This window comes from Staurois parvus, unplaced genomic scaffold (genome assembly GCF_062004578.1).
Source record: "Staurois parvus isolate SC_StPar_1 unplaced genomic scaffold, SC_StPar_1.0 ptg000425l, whole genome shotgun sequence".
NCBI classification, from domain to species: Eukaryota; Metazoa; Chordata; class Amphibia; order Anura; family Ranidae; genus Staurois; species Staurois parvus.
Genome location: NW_028318221.1, coordinates 3,172,150 through 3,198,928, shown reverse-complemented (window position 1 = coordinate 3,198,928; position 26,779 = coordinate 3,172,150). Strand labels below are relative to the sequence as shown.

Genomic DNA, 26,779 nt, shown 5'->3' with positions numbered 1-26,779 from the left:
AAGTCAATTTGTTTTTAAAGTTATGGTGTACATTGATTTTGCAAGAAAGACTGCATATTATATTTTTGAAATCTTTGTTCTTTCTGTTTAACAGTATAAGATACAGCACAGTCTGTAAAAAGTCCAACAATGCCACAGCAGATGGGACTTTTAAGTAGCATTACAATTGATATATGCAAAAGTGTACTGCAAGCGCCAAAATATTTTAATTCTATGTTTTACAGTTTGAACAAGAATTTCTACTAATGTTAAAACTTTTTGGCTAAAGGGTCACCAGATCAAATTCGTGCACAAATTTAAATTTCTGGTTAAAGAAAAAAGAATGGAAATAACACTTAAGGGCTCATACACACCAGCCCTGTTGGGCTGCGCATGGCAGTATTGCCCAGCGCAGTCCTAACACATAGTGGTCTATGTACAAAAATTTGCCGTGCGGACATCTTAGGCATTTGCACAGGCACCACAAATGATCATTGTGTTGTATGTAATATGATTAATTATGATTGTGTAAGCTGTATCTGGGACTTGAGCACATACAAGGTAATAACCTTCTCCCTCCATGACAGTGTTTTAACCTGGAAGATGGCTGACTAGGCCTAAGCACTGCCTTTTGAATAAATAGGAGAAGGTCACATGCTTCCCATACCCAGAAATACTAGGTATATCCAAGGGCTCTGACAGACAAATGGAGCAGGGGAGTGTTGCAAAGGTGAATGTAAGTGCAGTGGGGAGAAGGGTCATTAACAGAACCTGTAACTTTGTCCCAGAGGGACACCCAATTCCCTTGACCCTTGCTGTCTAAATGGACACAGGTTGGCTGGTTTGGTGAGACTTTAGTAAAGCAACTCCTTTCTTGACTACATCCCCAGCTGCAAAAAGTTTTCTCAGAAACATGCCTGTAAATAAGAAAAACACTATAATATGTAATTACCGTACATATCAAATACATAAGTAGTTTTTTTAATGTTATTCACCATTCAGAACTAGATTTTTCCTACTTGAGACCTTTAAAGTATATCACAAGCCAAAATGTGTGATTTTTTTTTTTTACATTTTGGAGTAGGGGAGGGTTAAAACTGCTGTCAGTATTTTTTTTTTGTAATGGGGTAGCACAGTGGCTTAATGGTTTGCACTTCTGCCTTGCAGAAGGGTTCTCGGCTCAAACCCCAACCAGGACACTACCTGCATTGGGTTAGCATGTTCTCCCTGTGCTTGCATGGGTTTCCTCTAAGTTCCCCGGTGTCCTTCCACACTCCAAAGACATGCTGGTAGCCTAATTGGATCCTGTTTAAATTGGACCTAGTATGTGTATAAATGCATGCGAGATAGTAACCTTAAGCTAGGTACATACAATACTGGTTTTCCAGTAGGACTGATCGACAGAAGCCTGTCTAATGATCAGCTTCTGTTGAACCAACGGGGCTATACACACCTCAAAATATGTTCGGTTCCTGCTGAACTTGCCAAATTTCAGTATGCGTGTACCTGGCCTTAGGTTGTGAGCACCTTGAGGGCAGGGACTAATGTGAATGTACAATATGTAACATGCTGCATAAATTGTTGACACTATATAGGTAAGTGTAATAAATAAATCTGTCTCAATAGGGAGATTTCCCTTCACTTCCTGTCCTGTAGATTCAACAGGCAGTGTGAGGTTATCTTTTCAATTTCAGTGATATCCCCTCTTATAAAGTTGTCACTAGAACAAGTGTCCCCATTGGAAGATTTTTATTTATTCCTTTTCTTGTGGTAACTCATAATTTAGGATCTAGCCTCACTTTTATTCCCAGTGACTTTGTTGAAGGGACAATTAGAGTGAAACTCTATAGGAGTCACAGACAGCAATAAAAACTTGACAGAGGTTCTAACCCCCACAATTCTAATCACGCTGAAAAAAAAGAAGTTTTAACTTTATTTATACTTTAATATAGCATAGACATGTGTATGTATAAATCATACAATGTAGATAAAATGGCAGAAACACTACATGAGTGTAAATATATTACCATAAAAACTGTGGTAAATATGAGTGACATTGGGATGATTGCCAGTTCGCAGTATATGTCAGCATGTAAAAGAAATTTGTCAGTTAAAGCTTTGATCTGTGGCAACCTGAGCCAGGTCTTGGAGTTCCAAAGAGGCCAAATGCTGAGTAACTAAACTACACATGCATTGGTCAAAACACTCCAAAATGATGAAATGTATCAAGGGGGACTGTTTTAAAAATAATGACAGAATATATTAATAATGTATACAATGAATCAACAGCCAGAAATGGTGATTGAAAATCAAAGCGAACAGATAGCAATAGACAGACTGCTAACATAATAATGGATATCCCTAAAATGGCTACAGAATTGAAGCAGCACCTCTGTAATCCAGCCAAAGAATCTGTCAGTTTTGCTTAATCATGGCTGAAAGGCAGGTTCCCTTCATAAGGTACCACCACTGATACTTTCCTTTCCTGTGCTCCTCCTTTGCCACTCTGTTTGTCTGAAAGCCTTGAAAACACTCAATACTTGAAGTGGAAATGTCACTTTTCGATGCTGCCAGGTATTTAGGAGTTGGCAAAGACCTGCATCACATCTGCGTATACATAGCGAGCTTCCATGCATACACCCAAATGCTGCCAGTTTCAGGTAGATGTGCGCTACAGCATTTTGCAGAATTTTAATGCATGTGCAGAAATCGGTGCACACATGCAATACAAAGTTTGCAGCTTGGTAATACACTGCCTCCTGGGATAGTTAGTTAAGTTCTGCTTTAAGGATATGGGAAGCATTTGACCTTTTCCCCTTCCTCCCAGGATGCAGTGTTTAGGCCTGAGTGGCCATTTACCTTGCCCTAACACTGTAACATGGGGAGAGAAGAAGGTCATTAACTCTGTGTAAGCCCCAGCATAGATCATACACAGGCATTAGACTTGCACCTGAAGGCGAACAGGGTGGCAGGGGAGCACAGAGACTGGTGCTATATCAAGAAACCTGTCACCTTCCCTGAATGAACAACAGATTCTTTTCAACAAAAACTGTACTAGAAGCCTCAGAAAACTGGAACACAGAATTTGTGTGCATTCGTGACCAATTGATAAGGAAATTAAACCTTGTGTAATTTAAGCAAAACATGGCCTACTGGGGTAATACGAAAAAAAAAATATGGTCTGATGGGTTCTTTTTTGACCTATTATGAGGGGTTTTCAAAATGTTTCCGCACTTTTATATTTTTGTTGGAAACGGTGAGGGCAGGAGGAGTGGTAATTGGTCATGTCTGAGAGTGCTATGTGTCACCAGTCTGTTTGGCAAGGTGGCTGACCTTGCAGTTTAGTTTAAGAATTGACACACTGTTTTTTAAATTCTTAATAAACAGAGTTAAAAAAAGTGCTGAAACTTTTTGAAGAATCCTCATACCTACCTTTGGCAAGGTAAAAGTTTGAAATAAGCAAAAAACTTACTTCAGCCTACCTTGTTTCTAATGGGTAAACATAAGAGACAGATCTGTAATAGTATTAGAAGCCATTTTGCAGTGGTAATTAGGTATATAATTGCCTTTCATGGTTATGTAACGGCAATAGGAATAGGATCATATAATACTAGGTAAAATCAATGGAATGCAAGCAATGCTTTCTTGGGATGTTCCCATTTGCCATATTTCCTCTAGTTATATTGCTAAAAACTTCAATATGGCAAATGGCCTCCACATCACAACACCAAAATAGCAGTAACTACCGTATTTTCCGGCGTATAAGACGACCCCCCTACTTTTCCTGTTAAAATATAGGGTTTGGGCTATACTCGCCGTATAAGACTACCCCCCTCTTCCAACCAATCACGGCAAGCAATGTACCAGTATTTTCTGTGCACACTGTGCACACTGCATACAAAGCCTGCTTGGATTGGGTGGGTCAGCTCTCCCTGCCTGCCCAGCCCTGCCTGTCTCCAAGATACCATAAATTGCACAGAACTGCCACAGACATTATAATATTAATAATTAATTACCGTATCTCATAGCAGTTAAGGGGACAAGGTCGGATGCAGCAGTACCATACCGGTACTTCCGAGCTGACACTTCTGCACATGTCTAGGGCAGCAGTAGACGATCACTGATCACCATTCCTCGCAGAACTGCATGAGACGTCGGATGCAGCCGTTCAGTGCTCGATTGATCGTGACTGAAACTGTGACATGCGCAGAATCACTGTGTATCCCTTCTCTGCATATCACAGTTTCAGTCAAGCTCAATCGAGCACTGCTGCATCCGACGTCTCATGCAGTTCTGCGAGCTACGGTGATCCGCGATCGTCTACTGCTGCCGAAGACATGCGCAGTAGCGTCAACCCGGAAGTACGGTAAGGTTTCAGCACAGCACCCAGCGTATAAGACGACCCCCGACTTTGTAGACGATTTCCAGGGGTTAAAATGTCGTCTTATACGCCGGAAAATACGGTAAATATTTTTCATCTGCTGCATCCCTCAAACTAAAGAATCATATTCTTTAAGGTTGGAAAATCTCACTCCATGAAACTTAGGATTTGCATGATAGCATTCTAAAGCAGGACAAAGGTTGTTCTGAAGGCAAAGGGTAGTCCTGCTCCAAAAGAGGGGCTTTCATATAAATGTATTTGAAGTGCTTCCATTCGTATATATATATATATATATATATATATATATATAAAAATATATATATATGCAGTATATATATATATATTTAGTGTATAAAGCTTCAGAAGTACCCCACCAAAGCATTCAGGGCAAATGTAACAGGAGTCTTCTCCCTAAGTGATTGTAAAACAGCAAAGGTTGCAGTACACTCATGATTTAATAGATGGTATATGATGACTAATATGGTATATGATGGTATATAAAAAACCAAACTGTTGTCATATACCAGTTATTAGAACTATGAGTACACTGCAATTGAGAGAAAATTTTGCGTTATGTTGATATACATATAATACATATGCGTAATGTAGATTTATGGTCATATCTATAGATCACTAAATCTTCATACATATTTAATGTAGTATAGTACATCCTCCAATATTCCTGTTTATGTACAGCTGTAGAGATCAGCTGTTTCTTGTATTAAGTATACAGTATACGAATAGCATTTTCATTTAGAAGAATAATTAACTTTGATGCTGGTCCATCCCTTTTCATGTTAGGTTTGTGCAATTGTTGCTTTTGTTGTTCTGGGATGATGCATTCTTGCAAATACATTATTTCAACCACTGGGTAAAAAATCTTTGCTGGGATGTTTGTGCTTTTAGTGACATCTCTTTTTTACTGCACATGATTTTGTTCCTGTTACTCTATTACAGCACCACTGTTCTCATAAGGCTAATACTTAGCCATTATGTGGGAGCACGTCTTTTTTCTTTGATTACCATTTCAAAGAATGGGTAAGTTCACAAAGCCAAACTCCTGTTACAAAAGATGATAAAAGTACTGTTGCATCAGTGTCCTTAACGAAATGACATGGTATGTAGACTTGAAGCAAAACATTGTTGCTGCCCAATTATTGTGCAAGGCAGATTGTATATGCCTGTGCAGTCACAGTGTTAAAATGCAGCCAGGGAAATTTTCTTCAAAATAAAGGGAAACACTTTTTATGACCTTGCACATGCAGAACTGAAATGAATGTGCCAGGATTGTTTTGCTTACATGAGACTGCATTTCCCCTTGATTTTTTCTGCCCTCTTCTGCTTACTGGACCTTTTACCATCAATATTTAGGCTCATGTTTCTCCTTTTCTCCAAGTTCAGTAGCTCTTGAAAAAGTTCCTTCACATTGTAGTTCATCTTAGCTGAGGTCTCCATGAAGGCACATTTCCACTCTTTGGCCAATGCCTCTACTTCTTTTGTATCCACTTCACGCTGTGTTTCATCGCACTTGTTTCCTACAAGCATTACTGGAATGCTCTCTATACTACCTTTGATCTGTAGGATCTGCTGATAGATTGGCTTCAACTCCTCTATTGACTGTTTGCTGGTGACAGAGAAGACTAGAATAAAGGCATGACCCTTGGAAATGGAGAGTCGCTGCATGGCTGGAAACTGGTGGCTTCCAGTTGTGTCCGTGATTTGCAGAGTACAGACACTTTTGTCACAGCTGATGACTTGCCGGTATGTGTCCTCAATAGTTGGAATATATGTGTCTCGAAATGTTCCTTTGACAAACCGTAGGACCAAGGAGCTCTTCCCTACACCTCCTGCCCCAAACACCACTACTCGATAATCATTACTTTGTTCTGGCATTTTTAAAAGCTTATTGAGTCCTAGAATAGGAGAAAGAAAAATAAAATCATAATTTAATGCATGATGTACATATCGAAAACTGTGAAGTAAAATCAATTTGTAAAATTTTGCAGCAAAAATGGAGGAAAACAAATCAATATTTAAACTATTTTGACTTTTATTAGAATATACTTATTTTTGGTTTTTAATTCTTTATTTTAAAGAGTACATAAAGGAGATGAAATCTTGATAGGCAGACAGTGTACAAGGCATACATAACTATTCACGCAGAGCATAGTACTCCTCCACAATCAGTTACACACCAACAGTTAGTCTGAATAGTATAGTATACATACAATCGCAGATCCAAGAGGTATTCAGTGCCTACAAGAAGATAACTTAAAAAAAGTACTTGGATGCCAATACCCTTGGGTCTCAAGGAGGCCTGAGTATGCACTAACTTATATATGTAAGTGGCATTTTGTTTTTTGTCCTGTTGTGGACTAGAGTATACTTTTATGATGTTCTGGATTCTAACCTTAGCAGTACTGTAACAGTTGATTTGCTTTGTTTGTTACCTGTTTAGGTATTTTGAAAATTCATTAACCGTGTGTTCTCAAAATTAATTTGGGGTCCAGGAATTGATAGTCTTTAGCAGTCGGCAGAGCACTTTTTTGTGTGGTGTTCTGTATGTTAAGCAAACACCTTGTATTTTTTGGTATATAATAGAATTAGCTCAATTCAGAAATTTTTGCCAAAAACTTTGTATTATGTAATGGTCAACAAAACTGTTAATGCAAGCTTACGGTGGTTAAACAAACTGTTGTCCAAAAGGCTAATATGGCCTCAGTGATAATTTATAACCGTGTACAGAAGCTTTTAGTTAAACCACTAACACTCCCCTAAACTCTAGTAGAAACACATGTATAAGAAAACATTTTAAAGTACGGTATTTAAAAAGGAATAAAAGTGCTACAAAGAAAGAAGATACACTTGTCCCAGTCAATCACAAAAAAACAGAGAAGCAGAGTTTTAAAATCTCAGTTTGCTTACAAACCACTATTGCAGCATTTTGAATAGACATCTGGTGACTCATGTAGAATGTGAGTGGGTTGACCATTTCCTACCATGTGCCATTTTAAAATGGCATTGTATTAGCATTTTACTGTACTGGTAATATTAAAAAATGGCACCTGGTATAAGAGACTGTTGTATGCCCAGTGGAATTTCTAGAAATCAGAGGGTCCCAGGAACCAAACTCAATCAACTCCCTTGCTTCCAATCCTTTTACTGATATTTATTAATGCTAGCAGCATACAAATTAAAAATAGTCAATGTTGATCGAGAGAGTGAAGTTCTGATTTAATTACAAAATAGCTAACTGCTTTAGGTGTGAAAATGACACTGAAAACTCAGTATAGTAAAAGTCATGCTTATTCCATGTAGAGCACCCCCTAAAATGCAGCAGGAATTTTTGGTCCTATGTCCCCCCTTAGAGCACACGCAAGCAGGCACAAAACATTTTCCATACTCTTCCTCTGGTTCCAAGGAACAGTCAAGGGTTTCTTTTTTTGGGGTTTTATTAGGAATGATGAACTTGGATAAGGATAGAGAACAAGAGATACCCCAAAACTGTAAAACTGTACAACTTGAGGGTTGCTCCACTAAATATCTGGCTGTAATGCACAAACTGTTGGCTGTGCTGCACAAACTGTTGGCTGCTGGATCTCTAGGCTGACTGTGACCTGTGCTCCTTCCAGAGTTTCAAAGCTATACAATGTCACAACTCTTCAGCACTGGGCGAGGACAGAATTCTGGGAGTTGAGTATCTTAAAAGTGTACAACCTGCAACAATGTTTACACTGGGCAAAAAGAAAAAAAAAAGTATAGTCAACAGGCTGGAGATCCGCTTTAACAGTAAAAATCAGTGTTTGGGACCTGCTTCATACTGCCATCAGGCTTTCAAATGTTTGCATAATAATGGCGATCTTGTTTTCCTGCTTTGACAACCACTACGCAGTCTCTGTAGATAGTCCTCCCAAGGATCCACTCCCTCCCCATGTCAAAGAACCGGGACCAAAACCTGTAGTAGTGGGGACCCCTACAAGGCCTTGGGATGTGTAGAAAGTTCCAGATACAGTCATCCTCTCACTCTGGTCTCTTGGCCTTTACCTCATCCATAACATGCTTGGGCATGTAGGGGTATTCAAACCCATACAACAGCTCCACTTTATGTTGGACCTTGCACTGCAAGTGGGAGAACTTTGAGAGCCTGTGAATGTTCCTCTTCCCTGTAGTAACACAAGAAATCGGTGACTTGGTGATTAGTTCTTTAAACACTTCATTTTGGGCGATTGTCCACACCCATGAGTTTGATGATGCTGATTGGAATCTTTTCAGCTGCATTCCTTAGCAACAATTCTGCTGCCTCATTGTCTCCTGCTACCCCAGGATTGCTTGACCCCTCCTGTGACTCTGTGAACAATGTCTCTCTTGCCTCTTAAGGGTAATCCCCCCAATCGCACTCAGTCCCCTACATACTGGGCAGAGCCCAATTCCCCACTACTTCCAGTGATTTGTATTCCCCACCAAACTTTGGGGATCCAGGGTCTGTCTCCACCCCCCCTCCTCACTGTTACTCCCTGCTGGCTCACCTGTAAGCTTGACTGGATCCAGCTCCTTCTGAGCAGGGGTGACAGGGCGAATGGTGGCTGCTGACTTCTCCAGAGTTTCCTCTCTGGTACTTCACTCTTGCAGGTCGGCACTGGTGGTTCTGCTGTTGCAGACTTGATAGCTGTGCCCCCCTTGCTGCCAGTACTAGGGGGTCTCCTATCCCGACCATTGGTGAACTCATATGTTACCAGCCCCAACTGGGCTTTTAGACTGACATCTTCCTGTTGTTCCCTTCTTTGCGGACCAGCCAGCCAGGACAGCTCCACCAACTCTGAACAGAACCCATGGAAGGTGTTGACTGAATAGGTCACCAGTTTTAGGTGGCTGGGCTTGAGTTCCATAGGCGGCCTGCATCTCACCAGGGCTGTTGATCTATGGCGCTCTGGACAGATCAGGCACAACCACTTGAACATTCCCAGGGCAAATCCACTTTGGTGAACCAGCCAAACTCCTGTGTCCACCATCCACTCACACCATTCTGCCAGCTGGTCCTGCACTACAGCCTGACTCCACACCCAAAGAAAAGAACATGTGCAGCCATCTTGCTGCTCTCATGCACACATAGGGTTTACTTTCTCTTTCGGGTCCTGCATCTCAGTCCTCCCCTGAGACACACCAACATCCACCACTGTAAAGCAGGATCTTCCCGCGTCACTTGTTAACCTCTGCTGTACCACAGTAAAAAAAAATGTTTTTGTATTTTTCTCCTACTCCAAGCTCTCTCTCTTTCACAACTTCTTCCTGGTTTCCTCACTTGAGCTACTTCAATTTGATCCTTGGACCTGGAATTGCAAATAGACATCCAAGCTAAGCCTAGCTGGGACCTCAGTGTCTCCTTACTGCCTTCCTCTCAGACTTCTGCCTCATGGGGCAGAGCCCCTGCATAGGGGTCTCCTCCAGCAAAACTGGACCTTGGAACACTGCACCCTGTTGCCTGTACTACAGGCTCTTAATAGGCTCACTCTCTGCCTTTTGGGCGCACCTCCGCAGGGATTGGCTGGAGTTCCATAAATATTCAGGCTGCCCATTCCATCCTTCTTCCCACTATGCTTCTAGAAGACAGGGGGAAGTAACAGAGCAGTAATTGTTGATATATATATATATATATATATATATATATATATATATATATATATATATACAAAGTCAGGTGTTATGTTGCTGTCTAAGCCATTTGAGCAGTAATTACCTTCAAAACTCATTGTATTAAGATTGTCAGTATTTGTAGAACAATATCAGAACTCTTTTAACAATAGCTTTTGCTGTTTTAGTCCCAGAAACTGAAAATGTATTCAAATAAATCTTGTAGTAAGTCACCAGAAGTTCATTGTTACATTTTCAATACTTTATTAAAGCAACAAGCTTTTAAAAAGGCTGTCAGTACTGAAATGTTGGATATGGCAGCACATTATGTGACAAGCTGGATACTTTAATAAATCATTGAAAATGTAATCACAGATTGCTGCCAACTTATACAAGACTTGTTTTATAAATTGGTGCCAATTGCACAATTTTATAAAAACTTTTAAGCTTATTCACACCTTTCTGATCTATTGCATTAAGGTACATTATGTCCCATGTTAAGTTGCAATGCATTAATGGACCAGAAAATAGATATGCTCAATTTTTTGCAATATAGCATACCACAATACATGGAAGTGTTGTTGTAGTGCCCTGCAATGCAGGTGCTTTCTTTTGCAAATGAATGGCACCATAACACATGTACAAGGTGCACTGCTGGACATTGTAGGAATGTGTGTGTTAAAGCAACACTAAGGGGTGCATGGGTCCTTAATGTTCTAGTCTAAGGAGTTGACAATTTTTTTAAAAAGTTCATTAAAGTATAGTTTGCATTTTTTTGTGTTTCTTCACAAAATAGCTTGCTCCGTTAGGTAAAAATTAATTCCTGTGTGAAGTAAAGGTTTCCGTATTTAGATGAAGAAATTGAAGCCTGTTTATATAGAATACATAACTGTTTTAGTCCCAGGAGCAGAACACTTTCCTTCGATATTCAGTCTACTAAAAGTGGTATCTTTTAGAAACTGTGTCCTGAATGGGGAGATTCACAGTCGTCGATCCAACAAATTTAAACCAAAGTTTAAGAGTTTTCACCAGAAGACTTGAGTGGAAATCCTTTAAACACTTGACCTCCAGAAGGAGGTCAAGTCATACAACACTGTACGCAAATTAAATTTATAATTTTTTTTTCACACAAATAGAACCACTAGGTTCTTTTTTTAATTATTATATAGATGAAAAAAGACCGAAAATAAAAAAAAACAATATTTACTACTTTCTGTTATAAAACGTAAAATTTTAAGTTCTTCAAAAATTTAGGCCACAATGTATTCTCCTACATGTCTTTGGTAGAAAAAAAATCCCAATAAGTGTATATTAATTGGTTTGTGCCAAAGTCATAGCGTCTACAAATTATGGTACATGTTGGAATTTACGCAGCTATAAACGCTATACTGTAATGGCAGTGATCACGGACTCAAAGTGGACTGTGATAGGGTGATGATAAATCTGTCGCTAACAGACACTGACTGGGAGGGGCACTGACGTCACTAGTGACACTAATACAGTGATCAGTGATAATACTGTACACTTACACTGTACTGGCTCTGGAAAGGGGTTAACATCTAGGGGCAATCAATTAGCTGTGTACCTAACAAGTGTATGTGTGTAATGTGTGCTATTTTTACTTACTAATTAATCTGGCTGTTTTTTTCTCCCTGCTTTTCAGGGAGAATAAATAGTCAGATTGCTGTTCCTATATACACAGAGGTCTGTGTGTTTGTAAATCATTGGCTGAAAATTGCTGCCAAACTTGTGCTGTGTCCAGTCACAGCATGGGTCAGTGGGGGGAGTGCATACATACCCCAAACCCAGAAGAAGGCCAGTCACGTACATGTTTGTGATTGTGTCTGTATCTGCCTTCCGCTAGCAGTATATGTACTGTGAGAGGTTGACAGGTGGTTAATAGGGATACCTGTTCCAGAAAGAACTGTCTAAAGATGCTTTCACATTGCTCTAGCTGCTGCCTTTCAATCCATGGTGAACTGCGTTGTTAGCAGCAGCTGGCTTGCATTTAGCAGATGTTCAGGAGGCGATATGCCACTACCTGCATGCCTGTTTGAAGATGGATGTAACACTGAAATCCCTCCTTCACCTATATGGGGTGCTGTGCCGAACACAACATGCCCTATTAAAACCAGCACACCAAGTAGATTGTGAATCAGGATTTATTAGGGCTCATGTACACTGCAGCTGATAAATTGACGTTCAGGAGCTTTTCTGCATTTTTCTCAGCAGCCCCTAAACTCTACTTAATGTTTTCCTATGTGTCCATGTACACATTTACAGGCAGTTGAGTTTACAGTCGTTTTTTTAAACGCAGATGTCACATGTGCCCCGCTGTCCCTGCTTGCTCCCCCCTCCCTTCCCCCTCGCCGCATCCTCTCATTCTGCACACAGCCTTGAAGCAGGCTGTGCAGGATGAAGGGAGGGGCCGCCGGGAGGTCTCTACGAGCCCACGGTGGGTGCAGTGTAGGCACAGCTTCCCGCGCTCTGCGCCCACCAGTGACAAAGGCCGCGCTCATGAGAGCGCGGCCCGAGTCAAGGGGGCGTGCCTCATTGCCCTGGCAACACGGTGCTGGGCCGGCTGTTGCCCCGGCAACGCGCTGCTGGGCCGGCCATTGCCGGGGTAACCCGGAAGCATCCTGCGCGGCTTTAAAAGGCCGGCGCAGGACCAGGCCGGTCTCTCTCTCTTCCTCCTGTGCTGCTGCTGGAGCCACAAGCCTCTGGGAGGCCGGGTGGGGGGACCGGGCCTCCGCAGCCATCCCCGCTGAGCACTCTGCAGGAGACCCCCCCAAAGGTCAGGACTATTATCCGCTGCCACTCTGCAATACCCCAGGGTTGGGAGTACCCGCTGCCCTCTGCTAAATACCCCAGGGTGGGAGTATCCACTGCCATCCCCCTCATACTCTGGGGCCCAGATTACCCGCTGTGCTGTGTGCTAGACTGTTTGCTGTGGGCCCCATGAAACCCTACCTAGTACTCTGGGGCCCGGGTTATCCGCTCTGCTGTGTGCTGAGGAGGTTCACCCCCCCCTTTTGTTCCTGTCGCCTGCTGTGATCCAGGACCTACTTGCCGGAGTTGTGAGTGTCTGCAAGCCACCTACCTCCCTGGAAGCCGCCTGCTGCCGAGCATCCGCAAGCCACCTACCTCCCTGGAAGCCGCCTGCTACTGAGCATCCGCAAGCCACCTACCTCCCTGGAAGCCGCCTGCTGCTGAGTGTCTGCAAGTTGCCTACCTCCCTGGAAGCTGCCTGCTGCTGAGCGTCCGCAAGTCGCCTACCCCCCTGGAAGCTGCCTGCTGCTGAGCATCTGCAAGACGCCTATCGTGAGTGTCCCTAGAAGCCATGAACTGCCCCTATTGTGTGCTCAGACTACCCTTGCCATGAACTGTCCCTATTGTGCGCTCAGACCACCCTTGTCATGAACTATCCCTATTGTGCACTCAGACCACCCTTGTCATGAACTGTCCCTATTGTGCGCTCAGACCACCCTTGTCATGAACTGTCCCTATTGTGCGCTCAGACCACCCTTGTTATGAACTGTCCCTATTGCGCACTCAGACTACCCTTGTTTGAACCGCCCCATGGCGTGCCCAGAGTATAGCTACCTGGACTGCCCCCCTGAGTGCTTGAGCTATCATCGCTACCCGTTGAGGCCCCGTGAGGCTGCTGATGTCTCTAGAAAGCTGTGTGGGAGCTGTGCTGAGGCCAGGCCCCACAGCCAAAGTCCCTTTGAGTCCCCGTGAGGCTGCTGTTGTCCCTGGAAAGCTGGGTGGGAGCTGTGCTGAGGGCAGACCCCCTAGTCAAGGTCCCGCTGAGTCCCCGTGAGCTTGATGTCCCTAGAAAGTTGTGTGGGAGCTGTGCTGAGGCCGGGCCCCACAGCCAAAGTCCTGTTGAGTCCCCGTGAGGCTGCTGTTGTCCCTGGAAAGCTGGGTGGGAGCTGTGCTGAGGGCAGACCCCCTAGTCAAGGTCCCGCTGAGTCCCCGTGAGCCTGTTGTCCCTAGAAAGCTGGGTGGGAGCTGTCCTGAGGCCAGGCCCCACAGCCAAAGTCCCGTTGAGTCCCCATGAGGCTGCTTTTGTCCCTGGAAAGCTGGGTGGGAGCTGTGCTGAGGGCAGACCCCCTAGTCAAGGTCCCGCTGAGTCCCCGTGAGCCTGATGTCCCTAGAAAGCTGGGTGGGAGCTGTGCTGAGGGCAGTCCCCCTAGTTAAGGTCCCGCTGGGACTGTGGGATGTTGATCCCGATGTGTAATATTTGTTTTTATTGTTCATGTGGAGGCTACCCCTATTTCTGAAGTGTTTAAAAACCTGTTTTTCTGTTAAATAAGCAGTTCCAGTTTCACCTAAGCTAGTGTCATCTAATGCTTGGGTGCAATGCCCAGCTATAATACTTTGGTCCTGTGTCCCACCAGCAAGGAAGCAGTTCTCTGACGGAAGCAATCAAGAGGGGTGCCAGGTGGTCTGTCACACTGGGTTATATTGATACACTGAGGAGTGATCCTAGCAAAGCTTTTTTTTTTTTGTTTTTAAATTGAGAACAGTTGTTAAAATGTCTAGTTGTTTTAGATCCAAAAGTTGACAATCTCTTTCAATATTCAGTTTAGTAGAAGTGGCAGTAATTCAGAAAAAATGCTGCTGTTTATCCATGGTTAAAGCTTGTCAGATTGGCTGTTCTTGCTATGCTACCAAAAAAGAAAATTTTTGGACATCAACACAGCAGACATATTGTTAGAATCTGTTCCAATTAAAATCCAAACATTGCAGGTAGTAAAGGACATGGAGCTATCTCCTATGTTTCACAAGCATTCTAAGACCCAGTAACCCACAAGAGTAATGTCAGATTGCCAAGTACATATTTCGCAATTGCAGGGAGATTTTTGGAAGCCACCTGACTCAGACACTGTTACAGAGGCCAGGAAATGTTCAGCCTTCCTCCTCAGAGCATGAAACCATGCTTTCCCAACTCAGTGTACCCACTAATATTGTTCATTATCCATGGAGTTGCATGAGTCATGGGCCATGGAGGTGGTGGCTGTGAAGATCATACAAGTTGGCAGGGCAGTGGGTGGTCAGATACACTAACTCGTGCTCTGATAATAATGACATGATGACTGTTAGGATACCAAGTGTTGGTAATCTACAAAAGCAGGTGAGACCAGATCTGTGTAGCTGCACAATTAAGACTGGAGCACAGCAAGTGACAAAAATATGCAACACCACAAATGTATACAAGCAATAGTGAGAATGCATGGCAACTGAAACACAGTACAAAAACAACCAATTTAGTTAACTTTATACAAGGAAGAGAGTCATGTGGGACTGTGAGGGATGGTGGGTGAGATGGGTCAGGAAGGGGGCCAGAATGTGAAACAGGTACAAAGCACAGGTACAGGAGCAGGATCACCAGGTACAAAGTAGCAGGAATAGGCAGTTTGTGTTCAACATGCAACAGGAATGGGGAGTTTCCTCAATGCAGGGGATGGTTTATGATAAACAGAGGGCTGTAACTATCCCATGAGCCATAGTTTAAAAATTGCTGCTCAATATCTTATGTTGCATACTACATAGTCCTAACCCCTATACTCCATGTGCTATGTTGTACACTGCACAATAAGGATCATGATATCTTGTAAGGTGACCTCTGCCACCTTGGCTTTATTTCCTCCCGCTGAATACTGATGCTAGAATATTTTTTCCTCTCAATGACCAAAGGGTAATTTTATTTTACCAGCAATCCTGGAACTTTTATTCTTCCCACTGATCACAAGGCATTTTTTGCTTACCACCAAAACCTTGGGGCATTTTTTTCCTACCACTAACAGCAATCTTTTCTCCCATTGACACTGGTGCATTTTTCCTTCAATTGACCAACCATGTGAGGAGAATTATGTTACATAATCCTAACCACTTCACTCTGCATGCTGCACAGTACATTATATAATCCTGACCATTGAGCTATATATGCTATGTTATGCGTTACATATTCCTGACCCCTGTACTCTATATGCTATGTCTCATGGTATATAGTTCTGATCTCTGCACTCCTTATGCTATGTTGTTACAAAATCTTGACCCCTGAATTATATATAATATGTCTATGTTATACAGTCCTGGCCCTAAACAATGTATTAAACTATTACACTACTATTAAACTGTAATACTTCACACGATCCAGACCAATGCACTCTATAAGCTGTGTTACATAAACCTGACCCCTGCACTTTATATGCTATATCATATGTTACATAGTCTAGACATCTGCGCTCTATACACTATGTCATATGTAACATAGTCCTGAACCCTGCACTTCATATGCTGTGGTGTACGTTATATAGTCCTGGCTCTGCATTTGATATGCTATGTCATATGTTACACAGGCTTGAACACAGCAACTTACAGGCTATGTCATTTGTTACATAGTCCTAACCTTTGCACTCTATACTGTAAGCTATATAAGCACATGATGCTGACCACTGCACTCTTTACACTATGTCATATTTTACAAAGCCCTGACCACTGCACTCTGTATGCTGATTCCTGACTCCTACACACCATATGCTTTGTAACATGCCTTTGAGCGCAGTGTTACAAATCTTGTTTCTTCAGGCAATTTGGAGGAACAATGGCATCACTCCCTCAGTTATGTGACAGTGCTGGGTCTAGGGATTGGCTGCTACACCTAAGCACTGTCACCGTAGCAGGTCATATATATTCTAAATGTATTCTCTCTTGAGAAGAGGAGATTAAGGGGGTATATGATCAACATGTATAAATACATCAGTGGTTCATAGAGTGAACTCGGTGTAGAGCTATTCACCCTGAGGTCATCACAGAGGACAAGGGGGCACACTTTACATCTGGAGGAAAAGAAATTTAATCTCCAAACACAGAAAGTTTTCTTCACAGTGAGAGCTGTGAAAATGTGGAATAGACACCCTCAAGAGTTGGTTCTGGCCAGCTCAGTGGATTGCTTTAAAAAAGGCCTGGATTCTTTCCTAGATACACAGAATATAACTGGATACTAACATTTATAGGTAAAGTTGATTCATGGAATATCCGATTGCCTCTTGGGGGATCAGTAAGGAATTTTTTTCCCTGCAGGAGCAAATTGGATCATGCTTTGCTGGGGTTTTTTTTGCCTTCCTCTGGATCAACTGTGGGTATGGGATTATCATTTTTTTTTAATAGTTGAACTGGATGGATTTTTGTCTTTTTTCAGCCAGACAAACTATGTAATTACAGTGGGGATCGAAAGTTTGGGCACCCCAGCTAAAAATTTGTATTAATGTGCATAAAGAAGCCAAGGAAAGATGGAAAAATCTCCAAAAGGCATCAAATTACAGATTAAACATTCTTATAATATGTCAACAAAAGTTAGATTTTATTTCCATCATTTACACTTTCAAAATAACAGAAAACAAAAAAATGGCGTCTGCAAAAGTTTGGGCACCCTGCAGAATTTATAGCATGCACTGCCCCCTTTGCAAAGCTGAGACATGCCAGTGTCATGGATTGTTCTCAATCATCGTCTGGAAAGACCAGGTGATGTCAAACTCAAAGGTTTTAAATGCCCAGACTCATCTGACCTTGCCCCAACAATCAGCACCATGGGTTCTTCTAAGCAGTTGTCTAGAAAACTGAAACTGAAAATAGTTGACGCTCACAAAGCTGGAGAAGGCTATAAGAAGATAGCAAAGCGTTTTCAGATGTCAATATCCTCTGTTCGGAATGTAATTAAGAAATGGCAGTCATCAGGAACAGTGGAAGTTAAAGCAAGATCTGGAAGACCAAGAAAAATATCAGACAGAACAGCTCGCAGGATTGTGAGAAAAACAATTCAAAACCCTCGTATGACTGCACGATCCCTCCAGAAAGATCTGGCAGACACTGGAGTTGTGGTACACTATTCCACTATAAAGAGATACTTGTACAAATATGGTCTTCATGGAAGAGTCATCAGAAGAAAACCTCTTCTACGTCCTCACCACAAAAATCATCATTTGAACTTTGCAAATGAACATATAGACAAGCCTGATGCATTTTGGAAACAAGTTCTGTGGACCGATGAGGTTAAAATTGAACTTTTTGGCCGGAATGAGCAAAGGTACGTTTGGAGAAGAAGGGGCACAGAATTTAATGAAAAGAACCTCTGTCCAACTGTTAAGCATGGGGTTGGATCAATCATGCTTTGGGGTTGTGTTGCAGCCAGTGGCACAGGGAACATGTCACGAGTAGAAGGAAAAATGGATTCAATAAAATTTCAGCAAATTTTGGATGGCAACTTGATGCCATCTGTGAAAAAGCTGAAGTTAAAGAGAGGATGGCTTCTACAAATGGATAATGATCCTAAACACACCTCGAAATCCACGGGGGATTACATCAAGAGGCGTAAACTGAAGGTTTTGCCATGGCCTTCACAATCTCCTGACCTCAACATAATTGAAAATCTATGGACAGACCTTAAAAGAGCAGTGCGTGACAGACAGCCCAGAAATCTCAAAGAACTGGAAGACTTTTGTAGGGAAGAATGGGCAAAGATACCTCAACCAAGAATTGAAAGACTCTTGGCTGGCTACAAAAAGCGTTTACAAGCTGTGATACTTGCCAAAGGGGGCAGTACAAGATATTAACTCTGCAGGGTGCCCAAACTTTTGCAGACGCCATTTTTTGTTTTCTGTTATTTTGAAAGTGTAAATGATGGAAATAAAATCTAACTTTTGTTGACATATTATAAGAATGTCTAATCTGTAATTTGATGCCTTTTGGAGATTTTTCCATCTTTCCTTGGCTTCTTTATGCACATTAATACAAATTTTTAGCTGGGGTGCCCAAACTTTCGATCCCCACTGTATATACTTCCTCATGCCTGGAAGCTCCAGGTAGCATTGCCAGCTATAACGGACAGAGCAGCACTGAGGGAGGGCATCGAGGGTGAGCATAAGGGTGTGATAATAAGGAGGTCTGACAAACCCCAAACTGAGAGAGAGAAAGTTGTACTAAATATGGTGCTCCCTCATTTTCAAGTCAGCAATTTTAATCTGTCGTCAGTGGTGGAAAGGTATAACTCCCAAATAGAACAACAAGTTCAAGACATTTTAACAGATCAGCTTAAAAGGAATGCATAAACATCTTAGCTAGGGTCTGCACAAGCTTCTTGATAGAGCCTGTCCTAAATGGCTGTTGCAAACCTTCTTTAATCCAGATTCTTAATGCTGCCTTTTCATTACCTGTTGTTACATTTCAAATCCCTCCAGTTTCATACATATTTCATACACTTCAATTCCCATTCCATAATCTGTACTGTGAGGGAGTTACATTCATAAAAAGTGATTACACGAAGCTTGAAAAGATGGCAATCACTAAGACAGAAAATACTCACAATGTCACAATGTTCAGCAGATGAATAGAATACTATTTTCCAGATTTTCTTAGCAATATATGCATCTAATCTACATTATTTTTATATTTAGTGTCTATGAAATCGTAATTTCATTCTTTTAAATATTATGCTTGTTGGATTGTAAAACTTGGTCATCTTGAAATACAGATATACTGTAGTTAGCACTTCAGCCCATTCAGCACACCCCTCAGACTCCTTACTGGTTGTGTTAATTCTGTAAATGCCTTCTTTAGAGGCCTGAAGGAATGGCTGCATTTGGCAGGTGCAGTTCTTGTCTCGAAATTATGAAGTAATGCTAAGGGTCATTTATGAATGCCAGTGACTCTAACACATGAGACTGGACTTCGAACCCAGATTTTTTAAATGTACTTTTTACTTTTAATTTCATTTATTTTACTGTTGCTAATTTTCTGCTTTTCTTATATTTTCCATAAATACTTTCTTGCACCCTTTTCCTTTTTGTTTCATTAAAATGATATTTTAAATTGTTAAGCTGTATTTCTAGATGCACTGAATCAGAAATGAAAGAAACCTTGACTCTGTGAGACATGTCTTGAAGGTCAAAATTGCTACAGCGCATGCTGCTGATGGAACTTAGATTGTTGTTCCACAAACTGGCAAATCTCTGAATAATAAGGCTTAGAGTGTAATACACTACATTCTATGGGCAACATGGTAAGATATTTCTACTTTAAGCATTACTGCATGAGTACAAGAGAATAGGCAAAGACAGTCTGATGAATGTGTGCCGAGAATGGCTGATCAAAATACATGACGGAACAAAGGAGAACCTGGTTTACGAGTTACGTGAAGCAGATATCAAGACACAACAGATCCTAATAGAATCTGCAGTAGAAGGAGTTCTGTCTGTTTCAGCAACAAGTGGTTCAAGTACTGCCCAGCTGGGTGCAGGTGCAAGGACTGAACCTAATGTACCGTCCAATGTCACAGTCCACAGCCTGAGCATGGACATTTACTAAGGATACTGTGGCAAAGTTCCAGCAACAGAACCAAACCCTTGTTTCCCTTGAGTACAGAGAAACACCAATGGCTTTGAGCCATGCAACCAAATTTCCAGTCATAGAGAAGAACATTGACATTAATACTTACTTGCTATCCTTTGATAAACGCATTGTCAGTAGCACTTGCCACAGACATAGAGAGAGGTATCAGATGCCGGGGTTACATAGTTAGTCAAGTTAAAAAAAGACACAAATCCATCTAGTTAAACCAACAGAAAAAAGTACATATAAAACCACCATATACAGAATCCTAAACCCATAGTTCATGCAAAGGAAGGAAAAAAACAATAATGCATGGTCCAATTTGTTTCAATGGAGTAATAATAAAACTAAAACTAAAATTCCCAGCTGATCCCCTGGAATGCATGTGGATATTCCCTGTATCAACAATCTCTAGTGTTAATATTATGATCGTAGGTACTTACATAGCGACATTCATTTATGCAGTGCTTCACATACATATTGTGCATTCACATCAGTCCCTGCCCTCAAAGAGCTAACAATGAAAGGTTGCCAACTCACATTCATACATACTAGGGCCAACTTAGTCAAAGATCCAAATAACCTACCAGCATGTCTTTGGAGTGTGGGAGGAAACCAGAGTACCCGGAGGAACCCCACGCAACCATCGGGAGAACATGCAAACTCTGAGCAGATAGTATCGCAGTAGGGAATCGAAACGGCTACCCTAGTGCTGCTAGGCAAAAGAGCTAATCACTTAGCCACTCTGCTGCCCCTTATAAATGTTAATATCCAGATATATTTTGTGCGTACTGAGATGGCCAGAACTAGTTCTTAAGGTAGTCTGTTCCACGTTTTCACAGATCTTACTGTTGTAGAAACCTTTCCATACAGTATGTGGAGCCTAAATCTATTTTCCTCCAGACCCAAAGCCAGAAGGTAAGCAGCAAGGTCCTACAGACCTATGTGGAACTGCTAATCAAGATGACGATTATTAGGTCATAAAGGATTGTATAATTGTGAAGTATCGATTGACACCAGAAGTACAGTATATTGCTACAAATTCAGTGGACCTGCAGACTCTTAACCAGAGTAAGCTACCTATGCACCATATTCTAGCAGTGGACTAAAAGACTAAAAATACCTGGAGAACCTTATGATCCAGGACCAACTTTTTCACATCTGTCCTGCAGACATTCAACAGTTTATGTTAGAGTGCAAGCCTAAGTTGCCCAAAGTGGCATCTGACCACTGCAGGGCTACCGATTGTGGCTGGAAATGAGGGAAATCATCAACAGCAACCCATGCTGCACCTGTGGACCAAGTTTCCAATGAGCAGCACCTGGAGCTCCTAGTAACAAGCCAACACCAGCTTATACCCTTGTGGTAAGCTGCCATCCTGAATAATGCCGGCCTAGGCAAATGCCTTGTTTGCCTTGTGGTAAATACGCCCCTGGGTGCTTATATTGTCCCACGAGCAGAAAAATTTCTGCACAGGATGAGGCTGATTGTGCCATTAAGGGGGCCGTGACCCTTGGCTAGGCAAGGTGACAGCGTCTATTTAATGAGTAATAATTAAGCATAAGGATGGTTAAAATCCCAATTGTTGACTTTTAGGCCACTCATAGAAGCATGTGTATTAGTTGAAAACAATGCACTCCCTCCTTAGCTAATATCATATCTCAACAGTTCAAAAAGTAGGCAGAGTAATTGTAGTAGCTAATCTATGCTGCCAGCGACCCTGCTCCAAGAGCATACAAAGTAAAGAATTTATACTTTTAGAACATGCAGTAAAAGCATTTTAAAACAAGCCCTCATTGTCAGTTATTCATGTCATGCATGTATATTCCTAAGGCTGGAGGTCCCCACATATGAAGACCCTCCATCATCCTCTTAAAGTACTTGTGAACATAAAAAGTTATAGACAAATTCTAACACAGTTATAACTATGTAGGCACCATGGCTTATTTTGCTTAGTCCCAGAAATTATCTTTCTTACCTTTCTAAAAGGTTAAAAAGTTGTGTCGTGTCCATGCATCTCTTCTTCCTCATAGTGGAGATCGGGGTTCCAGGACACTGTGTGTACACGCAGTGTACCTGTATTCCAAGATGCAGGCTGTGCTTGAGCAGTGGGTGTGTGCCAGAGGCAGGTTGTGATTGGTCCGAGGGGGGGAGTGGCAGAACAAACTACCCAATACAGGCATGCACAGTGTCCTGTACATCTGAATGGCCAGACAAAGGAGGAAAACTGACCACACTAACAGAGATCTGCTTATGGGCTTTGTGTGCTCAGTTTAGAACAAGGAAGAAAGATAACTGGCAGGATCAATCCAGTACTTTAGATGGAAGAAGTGCATGAAAACGATAGAGACTATGATTTATAAAATATACAAATGTGAACGCACACCTAGAAAAGAAAACCTAGGGTAACATATACTTTAACTGCAAAAAAGGTTCCCAAAAAATAAATAAAAGTCTCATGTTGATGGGCTATTCCTTCCCACCAATGGTTACAATTCATGACACTATTCCCAGGAAGACAGCATAAAGGGCCACCTCCAGCATTCAGAAGAGGACAATGCACCGTTGCCCAATACTGCTCCAACTCCTGTCCTCTGTCATGCAGCTGGAGTAAGGTAGGGCTCTGGTTGGCAGAGGGGACTTTGTGATGGGTTTCTTTAAAGGGGGGGGGACTCTGTGAAAGAGTGGCTCTTGTGTTTAGAGGACTCACATCTATAGGGGTGACTCTTATGGGAAGGGTGGGCTTCTGATGTGTTGAGAATATTCTGTGATTGTAATGTGATGGGAGATCTGTGATATGAAGGGAGACTGCTGAAGTGATAGGGACTGGTGGGACTGACCTGAAAGGGGGATTCTGATGTAATTGGGGTGGTTGTGTGCATCTTCCTAAGGTCAGGTTTCCCATCGAATGTAGGCTACATTTATGTTTTTTCCATTTTAAACTTGGGTTCCTTGGATGCTTTTAAAGCAGGGTTTCTTAACCAGAGTTCCACGGAATGCTAGGGTTCCTCCAGAGGTTGCTAGGGATTCCTTGAGCAATGAGCAATTTCTGCCTCTCAGATAAGTTCCCACTGACACCAATGATCTTTTTAGCTATCTGTAGGGGGGGGGGGGTCATTCTTCCCGATGACCACAAGTGTAAGGAGCATTCCTCCCACTGACCATCACACTAATGCATTGTGAGTTGTAGATAGTCATTTTTAGCAGGGGTTCCCTGAGACCAGAAAGCTATTTTGAGAATTGATCTGTGTTGAAAGGGTTGAGAAAATCTGTTTTAAAGGGTGCTGTGACTTAAAAAAAGATTGGGAAGTGCTGACCTAGCATGCTACCACTGAAACTGATTGCAATATATCTGGTCTACAAGTTCGGCAGAAACAAATGAGAAATTCGAGAGCTGAAATGTTCATTTCATACATCCACGTATAAACTGATCAAAATGCATCACAAAACAGAATTTGCTATGAAATAATAAAAAAAACCAGCAGAAAAACGCTTGTAAAATAAAGAAATCAAATGAAACAGAAAAAAAGCAATACATTTTCTATTTGGCATCCTAATATACATGATGAGCTACAGTATGTCTCAACATGGTCACACTGTCATCCCCACCAATATGTGCCCACATGAGTCATTTCCTGTATGAAACATTTAATTGCGTTGACAGTGGTATTCCCACTCCATGTAAACCTGTTTCTGCAGATGCAACCCAAATCCTCCTGGACTTGGTACACAAGAGGAAATCTAATAAAGCAGAAAACGATGCATGCTGTGCTAATGTTATGTCATGTGAGTCTTCCTGTGCTCTGAGATACCTCGGTAAATGAACGTGCACTGCAGCGCAAGCCACAGCCTTCTGCCAAGACATGACCAAACTAGTCATTTACAGCTAAATAGCCATGATTCTCCAATACACCAACCAATAAAAAAAAGAATCTAGAACATTTGTGTAAAACACAAATTGACACACACACAAAGGTTCAATTAGATGGACCTTTATCTTTTTTTTTTTAATAATGGAAATGTAACATATCTTGCAGAATCAGGGATAAATAGGATAGCTGCATGACGCCGTGCGGTCATCTGCATATTAAGGCTCCATGCACACTGGCTTAAAAATTGCATTTTCCACAGGAGTTTTGTGTTTTGCCTGTAGAAGCAGTTCACTGTTATCCTATGGGGTTTATTTACTAAAACTGGAGAGTGCAAAATCTGGTGCATAGAAACCAATCAGCTTCCAGGTTTTATTTCCAAATCTAAATTGAACAAGCTGAGGTTAGAAGCTAGATTTTACTACCATGCACAGCTGCACCAGATTCTGAGTGCTCCAGTTTTAGTAAATCTACCCCTAATGTGTCCATACACATTAGGACCATATTTTAAGCTCAACGTTTAGAGGCAAGAACAAAAACCCTTCCGGTTTGTGTTTTTGATTGGAGCTTTCTGGCACAAAAAACGCTAAACTCTCCTAACTGATGTAAAAAAAAGCGTTCTATATCAGCATTCTCTTCTGCCAAGGGAACTGTTTTTTTTTTTTTTTAAGCCCAGTGTGCATGGAGCCTTGTAGGTTTGACGGAGCTGCAACGTTTCTGCTGCAAAAATGTGCCGTGCACGCTTCAAATGTGGTTGGGTCGATAGGCTCACGGTTTGACGTTGCACTGCAGACACACGGCGTTAAGGATGAACCAAGTACTTGGCAGCAATGTCATCCTACCACAGTGGACGTCTAGTGTCCTTCTCACAGGACTGTTAACACATGATGGCAAGGAAAGGGGGGCTCTCTGTGCTCTGAACTTCCAGCAGCTCAAGGTTAGTGCGGCTCTGCTCCCACCGTCAGAGCATGGCGGTGCTTTATTATATATCACGGGTATTTATATAGCGCCGACAGTTTCCGCAGAGCTTTACATACCATAGGTTGGCATCGGTCCCTAAACATAAGTCAGGAGACGACTTGCAGGTAACGCGCTGTATACCGCAGCGCGGTTCCTGTTAGAAATTCCTAATTAGCTCCCTAAAAGACGGAGCCGGTGCATTTTATGGATCATTCCAATGTCATGATTTCCCCCATGCACCTAGCTGCTGGAACAGGACCCCCTCCCTTTGTAGTAAATGGCATGCAGTCAGTAAAATAAAAATTATATCTATTTTTGTTCCTTCCAAATGCAGCCATGTTTAGAAGATGCTCACCTTTTCTGTCTCCTCTGCCTTGGTGGGTTTTTACAGCATTGTTTGCAATGAGGCTCCCCAGCAGCAGCAGCAGCAGCAGCAGATCCTCCTTGTCTCAGTCCAAGCCCAGGATGGATGAACACAGCAGCTCCTTCCACACACGTTCAGCTCTGCCTTCCCTGGAAACTTCCACACGCAGCAGTTTTTGTCTTCTCCCCCATTCCTCGCACTCGGTGATTAATCATTCAGGGGACATGTCATTTGTTGGCGATCAGCTCTCCGGGTGACTCCTCAGCATTCTGCAGGAACCCGTGGGCTGCATAGAGAGGTACCAGAGGGAGGGAGGATGGAGGAGCTTGTGTGCAGATGATGCTACTGCTACTGTCTATGTGTGTATAAGGGCATGGGAAGGGGGAACCTGCTGAATCAGATGACATTTTTACATCTACAAAAGGGAATCTTTTTTTCTTTACCTAAATATATTAACGGAAACAAAGGAGAGAGGAATGGGGATGATTGGAGGAGAAGAGGATATAATGGACATAGTAATGGTGTGATTGCACATTTGTGGTTTCATGGATGAGCTAAACCACAATAGTAGATGGGTTCCTGAGAGTCCCATTGGGAAGGTGTGGGGGGAGTGCAGCTTCTAGATGTGAAGGGAGGATGATGATGATGGTAGGGTTAGTCCACATTTTCTCAAAATACCTCCCTTCTGAACATTTACTTCAATCTTTTATATTATTGGGATTTAGCAGAGATAATAGATTGTAAACCAGCCTTTCCTAACCCACTAAAATAATTTACAGGTCTCAAATAGACGTGTGTGTTTCGTTTCGAGTCGTTTTATTTTTTTTTCAGGAGGAGAATTACATTTGTATATTAATCTCCGAATGGACATAGTTACAAATGTCAACAAATCGAAAGAAAAATGTATAACATTAACGAAAGCATTTGTTTCATTGGGGAATATATATATAGTGAGCGTTCCTAGAGAAAAGCTGCTAGCACCAAAATAGTGTGACACACTAACCTTACCCACTTGTCCTCCTGAGGATTTACCTGACCAGGCCATTTTTTGCGTTATGGCGCTGCGTTACTTTAACGGTAATGCAACATTGCACCCAAATGATATTTACGTCCTTTTTTTTTCCACGAATTGAGCTTTCTTTCACTTTTTATACTATCAAAAAGAAGACCGACAATTTTGAAAAAAAAAACTGTATTTTTGAC

At 42.0% G+C, this 26,779-nt stretch overlaps 2 protein-coding genes across 2 annotated transcripts in view; both read right to left on the bottom strand.

Moving 5' to 3' along the window:
* GNG7 (G protein subunit gamma 7) overlaps positions 1 to 25,704 on the bottom strand; it is a 174,342-nt gene extending 148,638 nt beyond the window's left edge. Inside the window, exon 1 of the mRNA XM_089687438.1 lies at positions 25,568 to 25,704. The gene's annotated coding sequence lies outside the window, so the exon portion shown is untranslated. The remainder of the gene's footprint in view (positions 1 to 25,567) is intronic.
* Positions 1,904 to 25,709, bottom strand: DIRAS1 (DIRAS family GTPase 1). The gene is made up of 2 exons (XM_089687434.1): positions 25,568 to 25,709; positions 1,904 to 6,273 (listed from the first exon to the last, which is right to left on the bottom strand). Exon 2 carries the CDS (start codon positions 6,251 to 6,253, stop codon positions 5,657 to 5,659), a length of 597 nt encoding a protein of 198 aa, XP_089543560.1. The 5' UTR covers positions 6,254 to 6,273; positions 25,568 to 25,709; the 3' UTR covers positions 1,904 to 5,656.
* Between the last annotated feature and the right edge of the window lie 1,070 nt (positions 25,710 to 26,779).

Excerpts from the sequence above, each read along its gene's own strand:
- DIRAS1 (XM_089687434.1), bottom strand. The coding sequence starts at position 6,253 with ATGCCAGAACAAAGTAATGATTATCGAGTAGTGGTGTTTGGGGCAGGA.